Here is an 18,447-nt window from a genome sequence, read left to right on the forward strand (position 1 = left end):
AATATTGTGGGGCAGTGTTACAGACGCAATTTATGGTTTTCACAATCAAGACGTTGTGAATAATATGTGAAGGAAACAATTTAAAATCTGCACAGACTGTTACATCAGATTATCTAGCCTCATGTAAGAATGTTGAGTTTTGATTGGTTCACGTGACTCTGATAAAATACCATGTACACCCGTCATGATCCGCGAGCAGGGAGTACAAAAGTCATATTATCCCGCCACGCCTCGGTGACCAAGCGAAGTGAGAAAAGCGTGCATCGCCAAGTCTTTAGTAACGTGCGCTGCATTGAGGTCAATCGATCAGCTGTTGTCAACATGGCATCTCACATAAATAAAAACAAGTCGATTCGATGCGTATTGTTTTCTTTTGATTTAGTAAAAACACTCGGCTAGATAAATGCGTTATCACATCGTGTCTTGGGAAATACGGGGTTTTATCAGTCCCGAGTAAGGTTGTATTCTCCGGCTCGGGGAATACTACCTTATTCGGGACTGATAAAACCCTGTATTTCCCGAGACACGATGTGATAACTTATATTGTTAGATCATAGGTAAGCAGGTAATTTATTCAGTAAAACAAGTATACAGGGCCAGTAAGGCCTTTGTTAATCAAATCCTGGAACAGCACTGACTACATAGATATGATGTGGTTTTATGAATCTGATATTCAGATGGCTGTATAGTATCGACGTGTTTGACCAGTGAGTAGAAGGAATGAGTTTCTTGCTGATATTGCTAAACTGAAGGTATTAGCCAGTATTGATTCAACAATAGATTCAGGTTCTCAGCTGTCCATACTGTTTTATTTTAAATATTGTTTTGTTTAATAACAACAGCTTCAGAACATCTCAACAGCTGGTTCCATAAAGCTATCAAGAACCTACATTGGTCTCAATGGAGTGGACCAGCTTTGTCAATATTGTTGAATATCTTTTCACATCTACTACTAGCCCACACGTCTTTTTGGATTATTTGAAAGTTTTAGTATAAATTATCATGATCAATATTAGGGCTGCAACAAATACACTATGTGGCGAATATGATACGTATCATGAATATTGGGTAACGAATACGAATAATTATTCAAAAATACAACATTGTAGTTAAATGATTGATGTACAATATGGAACGCCATGTTGACAGTGTTAATTTGTCACAGCAATAACCAGTGATCTCATGACCCTCAAATTTGGTATGTAATAGTTATAGATGACAGTACCATGTGCAGTCTTGGCAAACTAACATGACTTGCACTACTGCAATGCTAGTACATGTTCCATTCTTGCATATCTCACTTTGGAAAAGGACATAAGGGTTCAAGTAAAACTTGCTATCTTAAAACAATCGTAAATATTTGTTAATATTCGGTTCTGGTGACCACGAATAATGAATTGAATTCATGAAGGGTTACGGTTCGATTCACCGAATATGCGAGTGAATCGTTACAGCCTTAATCAATATATCTTTCAGGTTTTAAGAAGTTTTGTGTTTTGTTTTTAAAAACAAATTGGTTAAAAATCTAATGATAATCATAAATGCTGTCCTTGTATTATCAATGATTTTATATCAATTTAGCTTAATTTTAAGTTTCAGAACCAACTTGTATATGACCCAGGGATTATTAGAGGTTGTGTTATACTGAACTGATTACCATGATTACATGTTTTTTTTGATAATGTATTTGACATGAGAATCACAGATTCGTTATATGTTTTTTCTTTACACAAACTGATATTTTTAATTCTATATGCCCATTCTTGGAGCAGCCAATGTATTTGACATAAAAATCAAAGCTTTGTTATATGTTTTTCTATGCACAAATTGATATTCTTAATTCTTTATATGCCCATTCTTGGATCAGCCAAGGCGAGAGGTGAATAGATGTATAATCTGTATATCATGTGATGTGTTGGACAGAGTTCACACTTGTAATATGATGGTTGTACACTGGAAAACTGTCAGCGTGCAGTGTGCACCGTTTGTGATTCTACTCTCTCTATCATCATTCTCTTCTACTGCACGTTCTTGATACTCTAAATCAACTGATTGTTGGTCAGTTTAATGTGGATGGAATGCACAGTGTGGTGGACTTGCTTATCTGTACCACAGCTAGGTCACTGTGTTACCATGTGCAGGTGTTGTAAGCCTGCACCATTGCAGAGCTGTGGTCACTGAAGAGAAATTTCTTCTACGGAAGTCTCTGAATACCTGGTTACAAAGAAGGTGTCCAGGGTGTATAGTTCAAACTACAACTTTTCTGATTCACTGTTGTTGGGAACATGCTAACACATCATGGACATGAAGTCAATCAGCAGGACAATATATAATAAAAATAACACATAATAATCAAAATATTCAGGCAAATTAAGAAGTATATGCCCACCTTAAGGATATGTGTAACATTTGTTAGATTGCTGCAGGCAAAGTGCTGCCTAGTTTCTCAAGATCTAGTTACCAAGTGCTAAGACACACACAAACAGATCAATGTATGCATACTGACTAAGCCAGCAGCTGTATTAATGAACTCCTTTAGCATGTTAAGTTGCTAGATATCATAACAATGGTCACACCATACAGGATGTTACTAAACTAGTGTTAAACCATCAGGTACCAGCAGCAAGGGCTGTGTTATGTGGAGGCTGTGACTTCCTAGATGTATTACTTCTCAGTGTATGCACCTTTTTGGAAGATGCAACAATATATTCAGAGTAACATTTTTGGATACATATTGTAATTCAATATATTGGTGTGTCTGTATCCATGTTATCAATTTCCATTTTAAATCTATGGGAGCAAATTTCCAGTATGACAGGATGCTTCTTAATATCCAACACTGGTGAATACTAGTAACCAAGGTAACTTGAAGTTTTAAACCCTTTATGGCTTAACTGTGTTTTTTTGAGACTTCTGAATAGACACAGTTAATACTGCCTGTACAAAGAGTTCAGTTTTTCAAAATTCAAAATGAGATACACAAGCACATAATATGCAGCAAGCATCTCGCTTTGCCTGTGACAGCTAACTTAAACAAACACACAGGTACTTCTCATACAAAATGTACAGGGCGTTTGGAATAGTGGGTGTTTTGAAGACTAAGATGTAGAGAAGCTACCATCATGTCCAGTACAGCTGTTGATCCACACCATTGACTGAGATCTACTCCACGAGTTCTTGGATTACTGAAATTCCTCTTTAACATGTCAAGTGCTGTTGATGTTTGAATGTCACAACTTTCAGTACATGCAATTGGTTTCAACAGTACATACAGTACAGCTAGATGTTGTCCCTGTTTCATCAAGCTTGAATGTTTTACAAGGTGATGTTGTATCTATGTGGTTTAATGACTGGAAAATTGTTGAACATGTGGAATAATTGTGTCTGTGATATGTAGCCACATCAACGTGTGTGTCTGTGTATGCTCCAGTGAATGTGTTTTGGTGTTTGGATGGTGGACCAGGATGACGTCTAGGTCTGATATGAATATGGTGATGTAATTGTTCTCCATTCCATACAATAGGGTATGAGGAAGTGACTAGTAGATCTGTGTATGTGTTTTATTTGATAGGCATTGTAGAAGTTGAGGAGACGTATATGTTATTTCTTCTCACTATGGCTGTATTTGGATACAGAAATACAATACTATAATGTGCTTTATGAGTCTTAAAACCACCTTTCAGATATCACAAATTTCAGTCTTAAATCTTCCTAACCATTGTGAACAAACGTGAAGAGGATTGACATGATTGAAGCTAGTATAAGCTTAAACTAATACCAGCTAGGACCCATTGTATGCTAGTCAAGACTTGAACATATGTAACTGCACTGCATCATGGGCCATTCATTGTGATTGACATTGTTATTCAGGTGAAGGTGATTCTAAATGCCATGTTGATCCAATTTTTAGCATGGTTTCACAAATCTCTACCTTTTATCTGGATTATATTTTACACAAAATACTGTGCAAATTGTTTGATTCTAATCTTCTCATGTCTGTGTTTTTTATTTCTCTAATCGTTCACTGATCTCAGCAATAACTTTAACATCTATTGTTCTTTTTTCAGGAGCAAATGCAAGAAGTATTAGATGCCATGTTCGAAAAAAAGGTGAGCAAGTCGAGTCTGCTTCCCACTGTGACAGAGGTGAACATTGATTTGATTGCTAGCGTTATCTGCTGAGGAAGTGACAGACAGGTTTTCCGAGATAATGGTCTTTAATTTGATGAACATCCAGGGCTGGGATTTTAACCTGCTTTGAATCCCCACGATAGCAAGTCCCCCAATGCAAAATCGAACAAAGATTTCATGCAGCTTTACTCTAGCCTACAATTTGCTGGCTGCACTGTCCTAATATAGCTTAGAAAATGACAGAACCGTGGCTTAGTAAACATAACATGTTTTATTATAATTACATTATGTGATGTCTACATTGAACAAGTTAAAGTACCACACTTTGTTTTCTTTATCAAAATGACTCTTCTGAGAAGCAATGCTAGATTTATGCTTCGTGTAGGAAATAGGATCAGCTTGGTATTACAAGGATATACTGCAAGACAAAACAATAGCATTACTTTGTCATGATTTGATTTGAAGTGTCTTATGATCATCATAATGGTGGCAGAAATAGAATAACCTTATCATCATACCTGTATCATGTTTATAGCATTAGTAGACATAAACCTGAGCTGTCTGCTCTCCCAAGTAGTGACATATTAAGGGCATCAACGGAAACCCCTTCATCACTGCTAAAAGCTTGATATTGTACTAGCTCTCAGGTGATCTTAAACATTAGATAGACTTGAGATAGTGCCGTGAGCTGTCCCTGTTGATTTTGTCAGACACTGTTTTCGTTTGTTGTTGCAGGTGGAACCGGAAGAACATGTAATAGATCAGCATGATGATGGTGACAATTTTTATGTAATAGACAGGTAATACCAACAGTGTGGATGGCAGTTGTATTGACATTGAGCAGTAAAACTCATTCCGTAGGGCGCTGTGACACTGTGTCTCATTATCAATATGTCAAAGTTGAGACTGTCCAGATGAACAGTATAGATATTAAGTGTACTTCTGTCTGTGTATATACTCCACACCAGTGGAGTCAGCCAAGCATGATTTTGGGCCTTTGGAACATTCATTGTATTGCAATCTGTTATTCAGCAGACAATTAACTCACCAACTGGAGGCTCATGTTATCAGTGATTTTTAATGGCAGATAATTTCTGTGTGAGTCATAGCATGATGTAATTGTAGGCAAACATCTGATAAAGCCAATTCATTAGTTTTATTGTGGCAAGCTATCATGGTTATTACCTCTGTAAATAATTGAAGTCTGCACACTAGGCAAACTGTTTTTGTAACAAAATATGCTCTGAAGCTGGGAAATGGAGCCTGTGTAAAAGGAATGAATGGCGTTGTACAGATTCCTGCAGTGGCTGACACCATGTTGTCTTCCTTACTAACAAATGGAGGGTTGTATTGGAATACACATAATCAACTTTTTATAATCATGATAATGATTGCAGTGTTCACGAATAGCGTCTGACCCTCTGACAAATCCGGCAGATTCGCCAACGGTCCGATAGAAGTCTACAACCTGCCGGCCCCAGTGTCCGACTATATTTCACAATGACTTTGACTGAAGTTATTATATGTGACATGTCACACTTGTTTGCTGTTTACAAATCTTATGTTTGTTGATAATTTCAATGCCAATTATAAGAAATGTTAAATCTGAAATGTGCGTTTAATTTTATTCTGTGGATCCTGTGAATTTTCAATGGGTCAGACAGACATCTGAAACTTACAGGACCCAATGTCCTGTTACTTTGAAACACCATTCGTGAACACTGTGATTATGTACTTTGCCACACTATTCTATAAAATGGTAGTTGTTAAACTGACCGCAACAAGTATGCTTGTTAAGTCCCTCTACCATAGTGGTCTTTGCCTTTTGAGTACTTTATTGTGAGAGGCATTTCATGCTCAGATGCAAACTATACTATTTCAATAGTAATTCAATAGTATGAAGACTACCTTTTGGTGATCTTATCCACTTTTGATGCAACATTCTTCTGTTACTGATAATATTTCAATACAATATCTTAAGGAACAATTTGGTTGATGTCATGCAAAACCAGTCAGTGTCTTGAAAAATGTGAAACCCTGTGTCTTTAGCTTTCCCTTATGTATTTTTAGTATGGTCACAAGTCATCAGGTGCCTGCATGTCCTCAGATGTTAGTAGGGCCTCACTTCTGATGATGCTATAGCCATATTCTGAATGGATGCTTACTGGCAAACAAGGATAAGTTGAGCACGGACCTGACAATTGACCCGTATTAGCATGTATGAGTGCCGCCCAGTGGCTCTTGCCATTGTTACCGAAGGGGCCCCAGGTTGTCTGCGATCAAGTGTAGTGCGATGGGTGAAGCAGGCGCAGGGCGGTGCAGCTAGGGGCGGAATCAATTTCATCGTCATGCAATGCAGTGCATGTGTACTAGCCTACATCTGCTCTACCTTTCACAAACCAAATGGGTTTGGTCATTGCCGTGGACCGCCTACTTCTCGTAAACGCGTTCTCTGCGCCGGTCCAACTTATCCTTGTTTGCCAGTACATGTCTCTTCTGCTATTCAGCCTCATGTCTGCACCAAATTTTGGTAAAGACTTCCACAAGAAATATCCCTGTTCAATCTATCATTAATGATAACTTAATGTTTTATACTTTGCATATGTGAATTATTTAGACATTTCTCCATTGGATGCCTTTAAAAGTAACATGTATGCCAAACCTTACAAAAGTCCCAATTTCTTCACAAAATAAAAGATTCCAGATATGTCCCTGTATTATATCAATATATTGCCATTGGGCTGGCAGTAATTCTGATACCATGGACTGTTACATCAAACCATGATTACATTCCTAATATGCTGTGCAATAATGAACTAATTATCTATTTTTTCTTTGTTGCAGTGGATTGTATGATATTTATGTAGAAATAGATGGTAAACCAAAAAAAGTAGGCGCTTACGATAATCAGGGAAGCTTTGGAGAGCTTGCACTCATGTACAACATGCCGCGGGCAGCCACAATCATTGCCACAACACAAGGAACACTGTGGGCGATGGTAAGATATATATCATATAAACATTTGTAGCAAGAATGTTTTTCCATTAAATGTCATTCATAAACTTTTTATCATTTCTTTGCGTGAGATAAGAACAGGCATACAATATCTCTGAAATAATAATATATAAATATTTTATTTTAAGATCTATATAACAAAAGATTCTGTAGTAAGAATGTGTTTTCATTAATTGTCCTCAGTATACTATTCATTATTTGAGTGCCTTATATAGGAAAGGGCATACAATATCTCTTAAATAATAATATATAAATATTTTATTTTAAGATACATATATATAATAAAAGATTCTGTAGTAAGAATGTGTTTTCATTAATTGTCATCAGTATACTATTCATTATTTGAGTGCCTTATATAGGAAAGGGCATACAATATCTCTTTGATATAATGTGTATATATTTTATGTATGAACATGATAAAAGTAGGCGTACGTTCAGGTTAAGTCTTGTATGTTGTTAGTGCTCTGATTATTTACCCAAATTACAGTATAGTTATGTGATATTTGCTTATGCATGTATTATGTTACAAGTATCAAGGAAGCAATTTGATTATGATGTATACACCAATGGTTTTTTTTACAGGATCGGGTAACGTTCCGAAGGATAGTGTTGAAAAATGCATACAACAAGAGGAAAATGTATGAGTCTCTTTTAGAGACTGTACCACTGCTCAAATCACTAGAGGTAGGTGGGGGCTTTTGTACTTGTCACTAGTACAGAGGGAATCCAAATGCAATTTTTGGGATTCATAGAAATTTAAGGCTTGTGAGCCACAAAGAATCATAAAACTGCACAACACAAAGTCAGTGTTTTAACAGGGCAGAAAGTGGAGCGTATTGTCAGTTTGTTTCCAGTAGTTATGACATAAATGATTTCTTTGAATCCAAAATTGGTAATGAATCAAAAATTTATTTGTTGGCACAATAACTGTGGGTAACCATGATATGAATTCACTTCAAAATAGCATTACGTCCAGTTCACTTACCCACTGGTGTTGCCCACCTTGTTGTATTTTGGAGTTGATGCATATGTTGATCTGTTGTTGCTCCTACATGTTTTGCAAACGCTTACATAAAAACCCTTTAAGACAGTGTCTGTTCACGGAGGTGTATATGCCTTATGAACTGACATTGATTCCAGAAACAATTACTTCAACTGGAAAAGTCATTTGATTGAAGTCCCTTTTGCCTGTGCCCTAGTTCCACTTTGTCCATTCTAAGCGTGTGTTGTTGTCATGTTGAATGTTTCATCGGGGAGACTGTTATATGTAGTATTGAGCCACTGAGATAAACATGTCTTGACTAGTCAGTGTACGATTTCTTTATGTATTTCAATACCTGCGCCAGGTGCAAGAAAGTGACTTAATCATGTAGCAACATCAAAAAATTGGTTGCACCATGTTTAAACAATTCCATCACTGTCAGTGACATTAGATGATTCCTTCTCAGTAGACGGTGAGGGATATGGCCAGCTTCACTATCCCCAGAATTGCTCACATAACTATATGTTTGTTTCTGACATTTTTATTCATAGATTTAATTTCTTTCCCACTTGAACAAGTCAACTTGTTTTGCAATTCAAGTGATGTATTACACAGTGACTTTGACCTTCCATAGAATGTCACAAGATTGTGTACACAGTCTGTGATCTGTTTAACCTATTTGTGAGCATGAAAGAAGATTTGTGTTTTTCACTGCCAGTAATTAATTCACCTGTTACACACGATAGAAGACTTATTTAATACAGGCAATTTATACCAAGAAAACTGCTGCCATGCACTTGTGATGGAAAATAGTACTTGCACAGGGTGCAACCTGACAATATAAGTTCCCAGCATGAGCAATATTTTACTTTTACTGGTGCAGCCTGGAAATAGCGAAATCGACCCCTGCAAGTTAATGTGCTATTTTAGTTTGACATAGACAGTTGTCACATTATTAAAGCGCAGTTTGTTGTATGACATTTTGTTGAAGACAAATTATTTCTTAATGTCATTTACAGCAGTCTTTATTTCATCTATATTCTCATATTAAGATCATATCAGCCAGCAGATGTATCAGTGCACTAAAGCTGTAAATGAAAGGGAATCATATGACAGGTCACAGAAGAATATTAACCTGTCTGCAAATTCAGTTGTGTTTCATTACACTTGTTCTGTATCTAGGCTAGGAAATGCAGTGTTTGACACTGACAAACAGCAAATAGAAGTATCTGAGTCTTAACCAGTAAATGTAAATGATATTAACATTCTGTGGTTACGATCAGTAGACTACAGCGATGATTATTACGGAAAGAAAATTAAGTACCAGAGATGTCCAGGAAGCTGATTGTCAGTTTCCACTTGGTTTCCTATTCCATTTAGAGCAATCATCAACAGTGCCCCGAAATAGCAATACACCGTAGGCCATCAATAATTCCACTGGTCCCTAAGAAATTGTTCTACATCTGGTGTTAGTGGAACAGTGGTAGTGTCATACACTGTATAGTGCTCATTTTACTGAACTATTTTCTTTCATTGTATCTGTAACAGGGATAGTTGTTAATGAGTTAGTCAGAAAATGCATTTCAATTGCAGTCCTATGAGAGGATGAATGTTGCTGATGCTCTTCATTCCAAGACCTTCCAAGACGGAAGCCTAATCATCAAACAGGTAGGTGTTGAATTCATTGAGCTTTGACAGTGTGACGGATAGTTGGGTACAACCTGGTGATGTATTAGTATTCTGGAAACATGCTTTAAAATATCATTATTTACATCGAGATATAAATGTCTTTCCACGGAGTGGGGCTGTGGCATAGTCTAGTGGTTAAAACATTCGCCCATCAGGATGAAGACCTGGGTTCGATTCAGTAGATGGGTACAGTGTGTGAAGCCCATTTCTAGTGTCCCTTGCTGTGATATTGCTAAAAGGGACATAAAACTGAACTCGCTCACTCACTTTCCACAGAGTACTTAAAAAAACATGTGTTCCAGTTGTCAGTCATTTGATGCTGTTACACATTGTTATGTGGTGGTTTAACATTTCATCATATTGTAAAGTTAACTTGGGGAGGTGGGGTAGCCTAATGGTTAAAGCGTTGACTCATCACCCTGATGACCCGGGTTCGAGTCCCCACATGGGCACAATGTGTGAAGCCCATTTATGGTGTCCCTCGCCGTGATATTGCTGGAATATTGCTAAAAGCGGCGTAAAACCCAACTCGTTCACTCCTTAAAGTTAACTTGGTGAGGGTCAGGTTCTGCAATACATCTACAGGACAGCTGCAGTAGTGTTCTTTGAGAAGTCTACAGAGGAGTTCCAGACATCTGGTAGTCAAGGATACCAGATTAATTTGTAATTACAGACTACCTGACTTATCCATTGAATGCTGAATGCATTGAATGTCCCTTGTGGCAGCATAGAACAGAGAATTAGTGGTACTTGAACAGACTGACCATTAATCATTCAAGAATTAATCCTCCCTTTATACTGGAGTTCCTATGGTTACTTACATATGACCTGACAACTGATTTTGGAATGAATGTGGACATTTACACATTCCCCAGCAATGCATTGACGTGTGACGTTTAGGTTTTTATCATGGTACATGTATATCTATGAGTGAGTGAGTGAGTTTGGCAATATTCTAGCAATATCACAGTTGGAGACACCAGAAATAGGCTTCACACATTGTACCCATGTGGGGAATTGAACCCAGGTTTTCAGCTCGATGAGGGGACAATTTAACCATTACTGGGCATTAGATTATCCCACTGCCCCCGTATATCTATGCATAGATTGACATTAAGATCATTACTCATATGTGTAAATGTTCATTTCTATTTCAATAATTCTCATGATCCTTTCAATAGTTACTGCCATAAATATCGAAGTAATTATCTTCAAACGACACTGAATGTTCTAAATTGTAACTTGCACAGTAATGTGTTTTCTTCCAGTTGTCCTGAGTTAATTTATATTCACAGTGAATAAGAAAAAGATATAATTTGAATATCTAAAAATGCCCCTATTCTGTCAATGCCAGAGTATTTGTGAATATGTTGCATTCCACAGGATTACATTGCATATTGATCAGGGTGACAACACAATGTGTTGTGTGGGCTCTTTATTCTTGATTAGAGAGTAGGGGGCCAGTAAGAACATACAGATTGATTTCCCAACCTGCGTCATGTCACATGCAGCCATTGGATTTGAGGCAGTGTCTCTGCTGTCTAAACCCTGCTTTCAAATACTTGCCACTTCTTATGAGGCTGTGCTGTTATTCGATTGCAGATTTATTGATCAAAGCTGTTATAACGTGACATTTTGGTGGTGTGAATAGTGAAGACATTAGCAGGGATCTGTGTGCTCTGTGACTTTGTTTGCTGATAGGGTGTTAATATTACTTATGAATTTGTATGATATTGAGTTGGTTTTTTTTAGTGTTGACAGATCTCTGGCTTCTAAATATTCAGTTTGGCTGATATGGCATTCAGGAGATAATTTGTTGGTTGATCTATTGGACAGGAATGAAATTATTTTCCATTTGTTTGGATAAAAAATGCTTTCTCATATTTAAAGTGAATGATTTAGTATTCAATAAAAAGAAGTCTATAGTGATTTATTCATGCAATCAAATTATGACAATACATCTGTGTCAGATAGTGCCAGTATTAGTTCACTGGTACTGGTGTTAGATGTGCAGATCATTTTCTCATATTCAGTATAAAAATGGTACTTATCCTTCATGTGGAAATGGAAATGTTGAGCTCAAACCTTTACTGTCAATATTGCACCTGTTTTCTTGATATATCTGTTCCATTATTTTGAGCATCATAAAATATAAACTAAAATAATTGGTCAATATGAGAAAAAGACTAATTTTTGTCAAATACATGTGGGTACAACTAGCCTTGTACTGGTATAGTAAAATACTTTTAACAAAGATTGTATGTGAACATCCAGACATTTGATAGTGAACCAGGCAGATAATGGTCAAACACCACACCAATGACTTCATTTGGCCAAATAGGATTGGACTTGTTGTCATGCCTTTCATCGAATGTCATGAATGATCAGTGCAACTACACACTGGTTTTAGAAGCCAAAAGGAACACATGATCTGAGTAAAATAAGTCCCCTGTCAAGATATTACTGTAATATTGCTAAATGCTGCTTAAAAGTAAACTCACTCACTCACTCACTCATCCTAACAACATCTTTTCCAGTGGGATCCTGAGTAGATATGATTGTCCACTGCCCTTTAGTCTGTTGATCTTCTGAATCAAGAATGTTTAGCTGTAGGGTATACCAAGGACCCCAACTTGACCTGTCTGGACCTATCTAACCTGACTGATTGTTGTTTCAGGGAGATGATGCAGACTGCATGTACTTCATAGAGGATGGAGAAGTACGAATAGCAGCACTGAACAAGGTGAACTTTCAGTCCATTTTATCACCTCTTCTTTTCATTAGCTTTGTCTTATCCAGATTCCGTAGCCAGATTTCACTCCAAAATAGTTCATACCAGCTTCAGTTTATTATTTTATGGGATGTTTTAGAAAACAAATTTCAGTTTTGCTGCGCATTTGCACCTAATTCATTTTGGTTGTTGTTTTTTATTCTGATATTTAAAGAAATTTGTAGTTCTTATTGTGTTTTTTTTAGTGATGTTGGAAAAGCTCACTAACCCTGTGATTTTTCTTTGTATTATTTGACCACCACTTTTCCAACCAGTACATCATGTTTACATTGTACCAACTAGATTAGGTAGTACCTTCCATTGCTCCTCTAGACAAGATGTAGCTAGACAATGAAACTAGGATATCTGGGTCTTTGGGTAGAGATTTACAAAATTTCATTAACCGGCAATGTTCAGAAAGATATTGTTTTCTCACATAGCAATTATGATGATAGTTTAAAATGACAGGGATTTCAGAAGATTTGCATCTTGTGTGTGTGCTACTGATGATTAGTTGCATGGCCACTTACTGATGCTCACTGACTCACTATAAAACATTGACAAACTTCATAGATAATATGTGCCCATGATCATTGAAAACATGTTAAAATGTAGAAAATGTTTTGAAATAGCTTCCCAGCTCACCTGACCAAAAAACATGCTGTGTTTGAACTGTAACTGTTGCATATTCCAGATTTCTTATTGTTCAACACATTAATGTAAATTCAAAATGGTTGCCAGGAGGCCATCTTTGATTATTTCACTGTACTAATGAAAAGAACAAAATATTGAACTTCTCAATCAACGCTGTTGATTCGAAGATGAACAAATGTAGTTCAGTGATAATTTGTAATTTGGGAAATCAAAACTAGGTCCATCTTCCCAATAATGAGACTTAACCTCCATTTGAATAACATGGCTTGATAAGATTTGATCAGCTGTCCAATCTTAAATGCAAAACACACAACAGTATCTTTTGAAAACTCAGTGATTTTTATACAAAGGATGCCAGTGTCACTGTGCTTTCTCAGTTGTAGTCTTTCATTATTCTATTAGCCACCTAACTAATGAGGGTAGGAGAGACATGAATAATAAGTTTAGTTATGTTTAATCTGAGTAGTTTCTTTGAATGGGAAGACAACTACAGTTAGTATAATTTGTAAGTGGCTCATTGTTTCCTATTCCAAGTTAGATATGAATATTTGTACTTATGTGGTTAAACCAACTGTTAGTTAATCATCAGAATTTCAAATGGCTGCAATTTCAGACTTTGATTGGATCAAAGTATTAAAGCATCAAAGTATTAAAGCACCAAAGTATTAGAGTAGCAAGTAAAGTATGAGTAGATCTATGAGCCAGGTGAGATGAATGTATAACATGTAACAGTTTTCTATTTCTATTTAGATAATATTACTTGTATTTCACATCTTACTAAGAAAATACACAAGCTGATGATCATGTATGTGTAATGGTACCAGTGGTGTACTGATTATCTCGATTAATGTGTTTAAAGATGATGCATACCGGTACCTCTCCCAGCTAATCATGTTTACCTATTTTTGTAGAAAATGTTAGATTGTAGTGCTGTAAGATTATTTTGATTGTTATATCTGTTATTTTCAATGAAACCAGTCTAAAGTCTGAGTGTAGTAAAATTCTGTTTGGTCTATTAAACCCAAGTCATACATATGGTGACCCCTGGTGACAGAAAGCTGTGTTTGACTCCTGAGAGTTTCTAGGTCTTTGACCCTGTCCCATACTTTGCTTGTATACTCCCCTGGGAGTTCAGCACGAAATCAAGTGCTCACTGATCCAGTGACAGGAATCGTAATTAGATCTGCTGTGGTCTAAATTGTAAATTGTTACAAATTCATAATATGACAAACTACATTAAAAATTATGCTTATTTGAGTTGAGACATATCCAGTCTTGTGGACTCAAAAGATTTTTCTGTAATGCTGAAACAACATGCAGACCATCTTAACTGATGTTCTATACCAAGTAAAGTTCTTTCTCAACAGTTACATAACACACATGCATCTTGAATGTTGACTTACCTTGTTTAACATGTTGACTAAAAAACTAAACTCATTTTGTTCATGTAGGATGATAGCATTGAGAGCGACACACCCCTTGAGGTACAATCCACATTAACATTAGTCGGTCTCTGTGTTGTTATTAAACCCTGTTTGAACCTTACCACCATTGCTGTGCTCTTCAGCTGTGTCTTATAGCATCTTAACATTAAACCCAAATCTTCTTTAATACCTCAACATAGTTCAGATCAGGAAAACACTGGGACCCTATCCACAAAACGTCCGTAGCACTATACCATTCATAAGCCTATGATAAAGTATACAGTTACGATAGGTCGTAACGTTAAAACGCTTTGTGGATCGGAGCCCTGATCTCTTTTCTATGAATTAGTTAGATGTATAATTACTTCAGACTCAATAATCCTTGTATGTAAGATTACTCTGACTAGGATGTGCCTGTCTTTCCATGCTGTAAGCATGTTTCTGTAGTTGAAATATTTTCATTTCCTTCACACATGTCACAACCACTATTTCCATTACATTTATGTTTCTGTTATTAGCTTTGGAATGAAAAAAGTGTTAGTGTGGTGGAGAATGCACCTGACTTTTGTGATTTATGTCTTTCTAACTAAGTTTTGCTTTATGCACATATTTGTATGCTGTTTTCCACAATAATTTCATTCTCTGTACATATTATGCTTCTATGTAGTTATTGATGACTTGCACCCCTAATTTGTAGTGCCATTTGCAGTGGTTGGCTTCTGCCTTCACAGTACCATTAAGATAGATATGTTCTGGTAGGGATGGCTATTGATAAAGATCATAGAGATTGATAATCACTAAATGAATATCAGTTGATTATCAATAATTATATTTTAGAAGTATTTTCAGCAAAAATGCCTCAAAAATCAGAAAGAAATCAACATATGTCACACCACTGGTGAGTGGTGACATATTTAGACTTGATATTTAGACTTGCATTATTACAAGTAAACATTGTCTTGTCTGAGTAAATTTAAATGCAATTTCATCACTATAGTTTAAGCATGATATTATCATTAACACAATTTTCATATCGATAATCATTTATAATTCTTCCCGTCAACAGATTTCAGATTATCGGTCTTTATAGCCAGCCCTATTTTCTTGGTTTACAAACTTCATAAGATTACCTTTGATTTGGCTGTAATGATAAAATTTACTCTTTTTAAAAAAAAATTGAAAATATGTTTAGTGAATGACTAATTTTAAATATGGAAATATTGTTTAATATCTTATGTTTAAATGACATGATTAGTGTTATGTGTTCAAAGGTATGATGCTTTCAGCAAGAAGGTTCTTTGTCATGCCATCATGTCGTAAGTGTCTGTTTATAGAGTGACGAGAACGGAAAGGAAATTGAGCTGACCCGATGCCGAAAAGGAGACTACTTTGGAGGTGATTACTAAAGCAGTTATTACTCTTTGTCCAGCTGTTCATCTTTATCTTTTGCATTTTTGCCATCTTCATTATAAAGCTTGCCAGGTCGTTGGGGTAACCTAGTGTTTAAAGCGATCACTCGTCACGCCGAAAACCCGGGTTCGATTCTCCACATGTGTACAGTGTGTGAAGCCCATTTCTTGTGTCCTCTGCCATGATATTGCTGGAATATTGCTAAAAGTGGCGTAAAAACAAACTTGCTCACTATAAGGCTTGCCAGACTGAAACTTATATAAATGGTCCAGGCTGTGGTGTCAAAAGAAGATCTCACTAAAATTTGAAAATAATTTTAAACTTTGTGGCCATAGTGGCCTCATTGAAAATGTCATTTCTACAGTTTTTATTGTGAAATTGTGTCATCGTTTTGTCAAGTATCAGAATATTATTTCTTCCTAAGTCAGGTGAGTTAAGAGGCATGTGGTTCTGTTTTTACGTGTTCTGAACCCAGCCCCAGTGTTTATGTATTAATGCTGTGTATGTTACTGTGTCCATGCTTACACATGGCAATCATCACAGTATGTACGCAGCACTTTGGCTGTATATAATGTTTTGTCACAAATGTATTAACACTTGCAGTGCAAAGGAGTTGCATTAGGAAATAAACATACTGTGTTTTGAAATTTCCTACTGTTGAGTAGATACGTCTTATTTTAGTTTGGACTTAGTGCTTCAGATTGTCTAATGATTTTTTTTGTTTGAAAGTATGAGACCTGATTATGTTTGATTAAAAAAGTGGACACAGTGTGTTTGAATGACTGTTTACAGTGTTCTAAATAAGCATTTGTCATGTTACGAGGTCAAGCCAACTTAATGTCAAAAAGGATTTAACTACTCTAATATTCAAATGACATGGATGATCTCAAGGACCCCAGATCACCCTTTTTATTATAGACACTTGTTAGGATTGAAAATTGTGTGAAACTGTGGAAGTGAATGGAATTGTAATGAATGTATTCCGTATTCCTTATGTTAATGATATTATTTATTAGGTTTTGTAAACAGGATAACAGACGGATCTATACATGATGTTCCATAATTGTTTTGGATCTTTAAAATGATTGTGTACAATGTTTTGTAAATGCATCCTTTATCCAAACACCGCCTGTTTCAGAGCTCGCCCTGGTCACACACAAGCCACGAGCGGCTTCAGCGTATTCTATGGGTAAAACCAAGTGTGCAGGTCAGTGGTTCATACATTTGTCCTCATGTAGAGTAGATTAGCTAAAATTGAATTGTGATCAGTAAATTGTATTCCTGGCACTGCGGGATGAACATTTTTTGTGGTGTGGTGCAAATATTACTGGTAACCTGTCATGTTTGTGAGAATGCATTGATAGTTCGAAGAATTGTAGTTAAAGGGAGGTAACTCAGTTTGCAGTATCTTGTGTCACATTACATAAAGTATGAAAGAATTTGCATCCAGTTTACAGAAACTTAGTACAATGAAGTCAGTTGTTTTACTTGATCTTATGCCTTTTCTTATGTTGACAAGAATTTACCTGGAATGTACCATTGCAAATATTCAATAGAATGATTTAATTTTATGGAACACTTTACTTTGTGGTTTTCAGGACAGCTATATTTGTTGAACATGTTTAAGAGTTTTTATATTGTAAGTAGGATTGTCAAATGCAGTGTTTCTGTCAATGATGTGCTTGGCCAATGGATGATGGCTACTTACTGATCAATGTGGTTGATAAAAACTTCATTTATTTCAGTGCTTGATGTTGGAGCCTTTGAGCGTCTGTTGGGTCCATGTATGGATGTGATGAAACGCAACATTGACAACTACGAAGAACAGCTGGTGTCCGTGTTTGGCTCAAAGACAAACATCTCGGATCTACGTTGATGTGTCTGCTTCTCTCGCTATAGCCGCCATGTGCTGAGAACCATGATGTCAGCTTGATGGACTTCGCTCTATGCGTTGACTGTAATGTTCAGTGATTTGAGTTGTTCCAAATTTTAAGAAAAGTGTTTATGACACTGTTGTGTATACTCTTATTTTTATATTTCTAACTGTTTTATTAGAGTATTCCATGTTTTATAGATGTTCGGATAGTCAATTTTTTGTTAAATCTATTGCAATACCATAACGGAAATATAATTTTGCACAAGTAAGCAATGATTCTCTTACTGGAGTCAAAAACTGTTTGCCTCAACCTTTACTTCTGTTGACAATGTGCAACATGACAACTTCTGCTGAACTTTCAAAAGGAGATATAGCATAGGTTTATCAAATTTATCCTGATAAGATTCTGTTGCTTTATTTGCAGTCCAGGGCCCCGTTCCTCAAAGCGATCGTAGCGCTACGACAGTCGTAAGCCTATGTTAAAGTATGGGAGTTAC

General features: G+C 36.3%; 1 protein-coding gene across 2 annotated transcripts in view; it reads left to right on the plus strand.

The window, feature by feature from the left end:
• The window catches only part of LOC124277868 (cAMP-dependent protein kinase type II regulatory subunit-like), a 33,827-nt gene extending 15,586 nt beyond the window's left edge, over positions 1-18,241 (plus strand). The window contains exons 5-14 of one of the 2 annotated variants that reach the window (XM_046713583.1): positions 4,068-4,109; positions 4,866-4,930; positions 6,975-7,128; positions 7,728-7,829; positions 9,721-9,795; positions 12,494-12,559; positions 14,692-14,724; positions 15,999-16,059; positions 17,213-17,281; positions 17,820-18,241. In XM_046713583.1, the coding sequence (XP_046569539.1) occupies positions 4,068-4,109; positions 4,866-4,930; positions 6,975-7,128; positions 7,728-7,829; positions 9,721-9,795; positions 12,494-12,559; positions 14,692-14,724; positions 15,999-16,059; positions 17,213-17,281; positions 17,820-17,950 (798 nt within the window). In that variant the 3' untranslated portion in view covers positions 17,951-18,241. The remainder of the gene's footprint in view (positions 1-4,067; positions 4,110-4,865; positions 4,931-6,974; positions 7,129-7,727; positions 7,830-9,720; positions 9,796-12,493; positions 12,560-14,691; positions 14,725-15,998; positions 16,060-17,212; positions 17,282-17,819) is intronic. The other variant, XM_046713585.1, reaches the window with a different exon arrangement.
• Positions 18,242-18,447: the final 206 nt, after the last annotated feature.

The sequence above is a fragment of the Haliotis rubra genome, unplaced genomic scaffold (assembly GCF_003918875.1).
Source record: "Haliotis rubra isolate DU_JTF1 unplaced genomic scaffold, ASM391887v1 Scf229, whole genome shotgun sequence".
In the NCBI taxonomy this organism is placed as follows: domain Eukaryota; kingdom Metazoa; phylum Mollusca; class Gastropoda; order Lepetellida; family Haliotidae; genus Haliotis; species Haliotis rubra.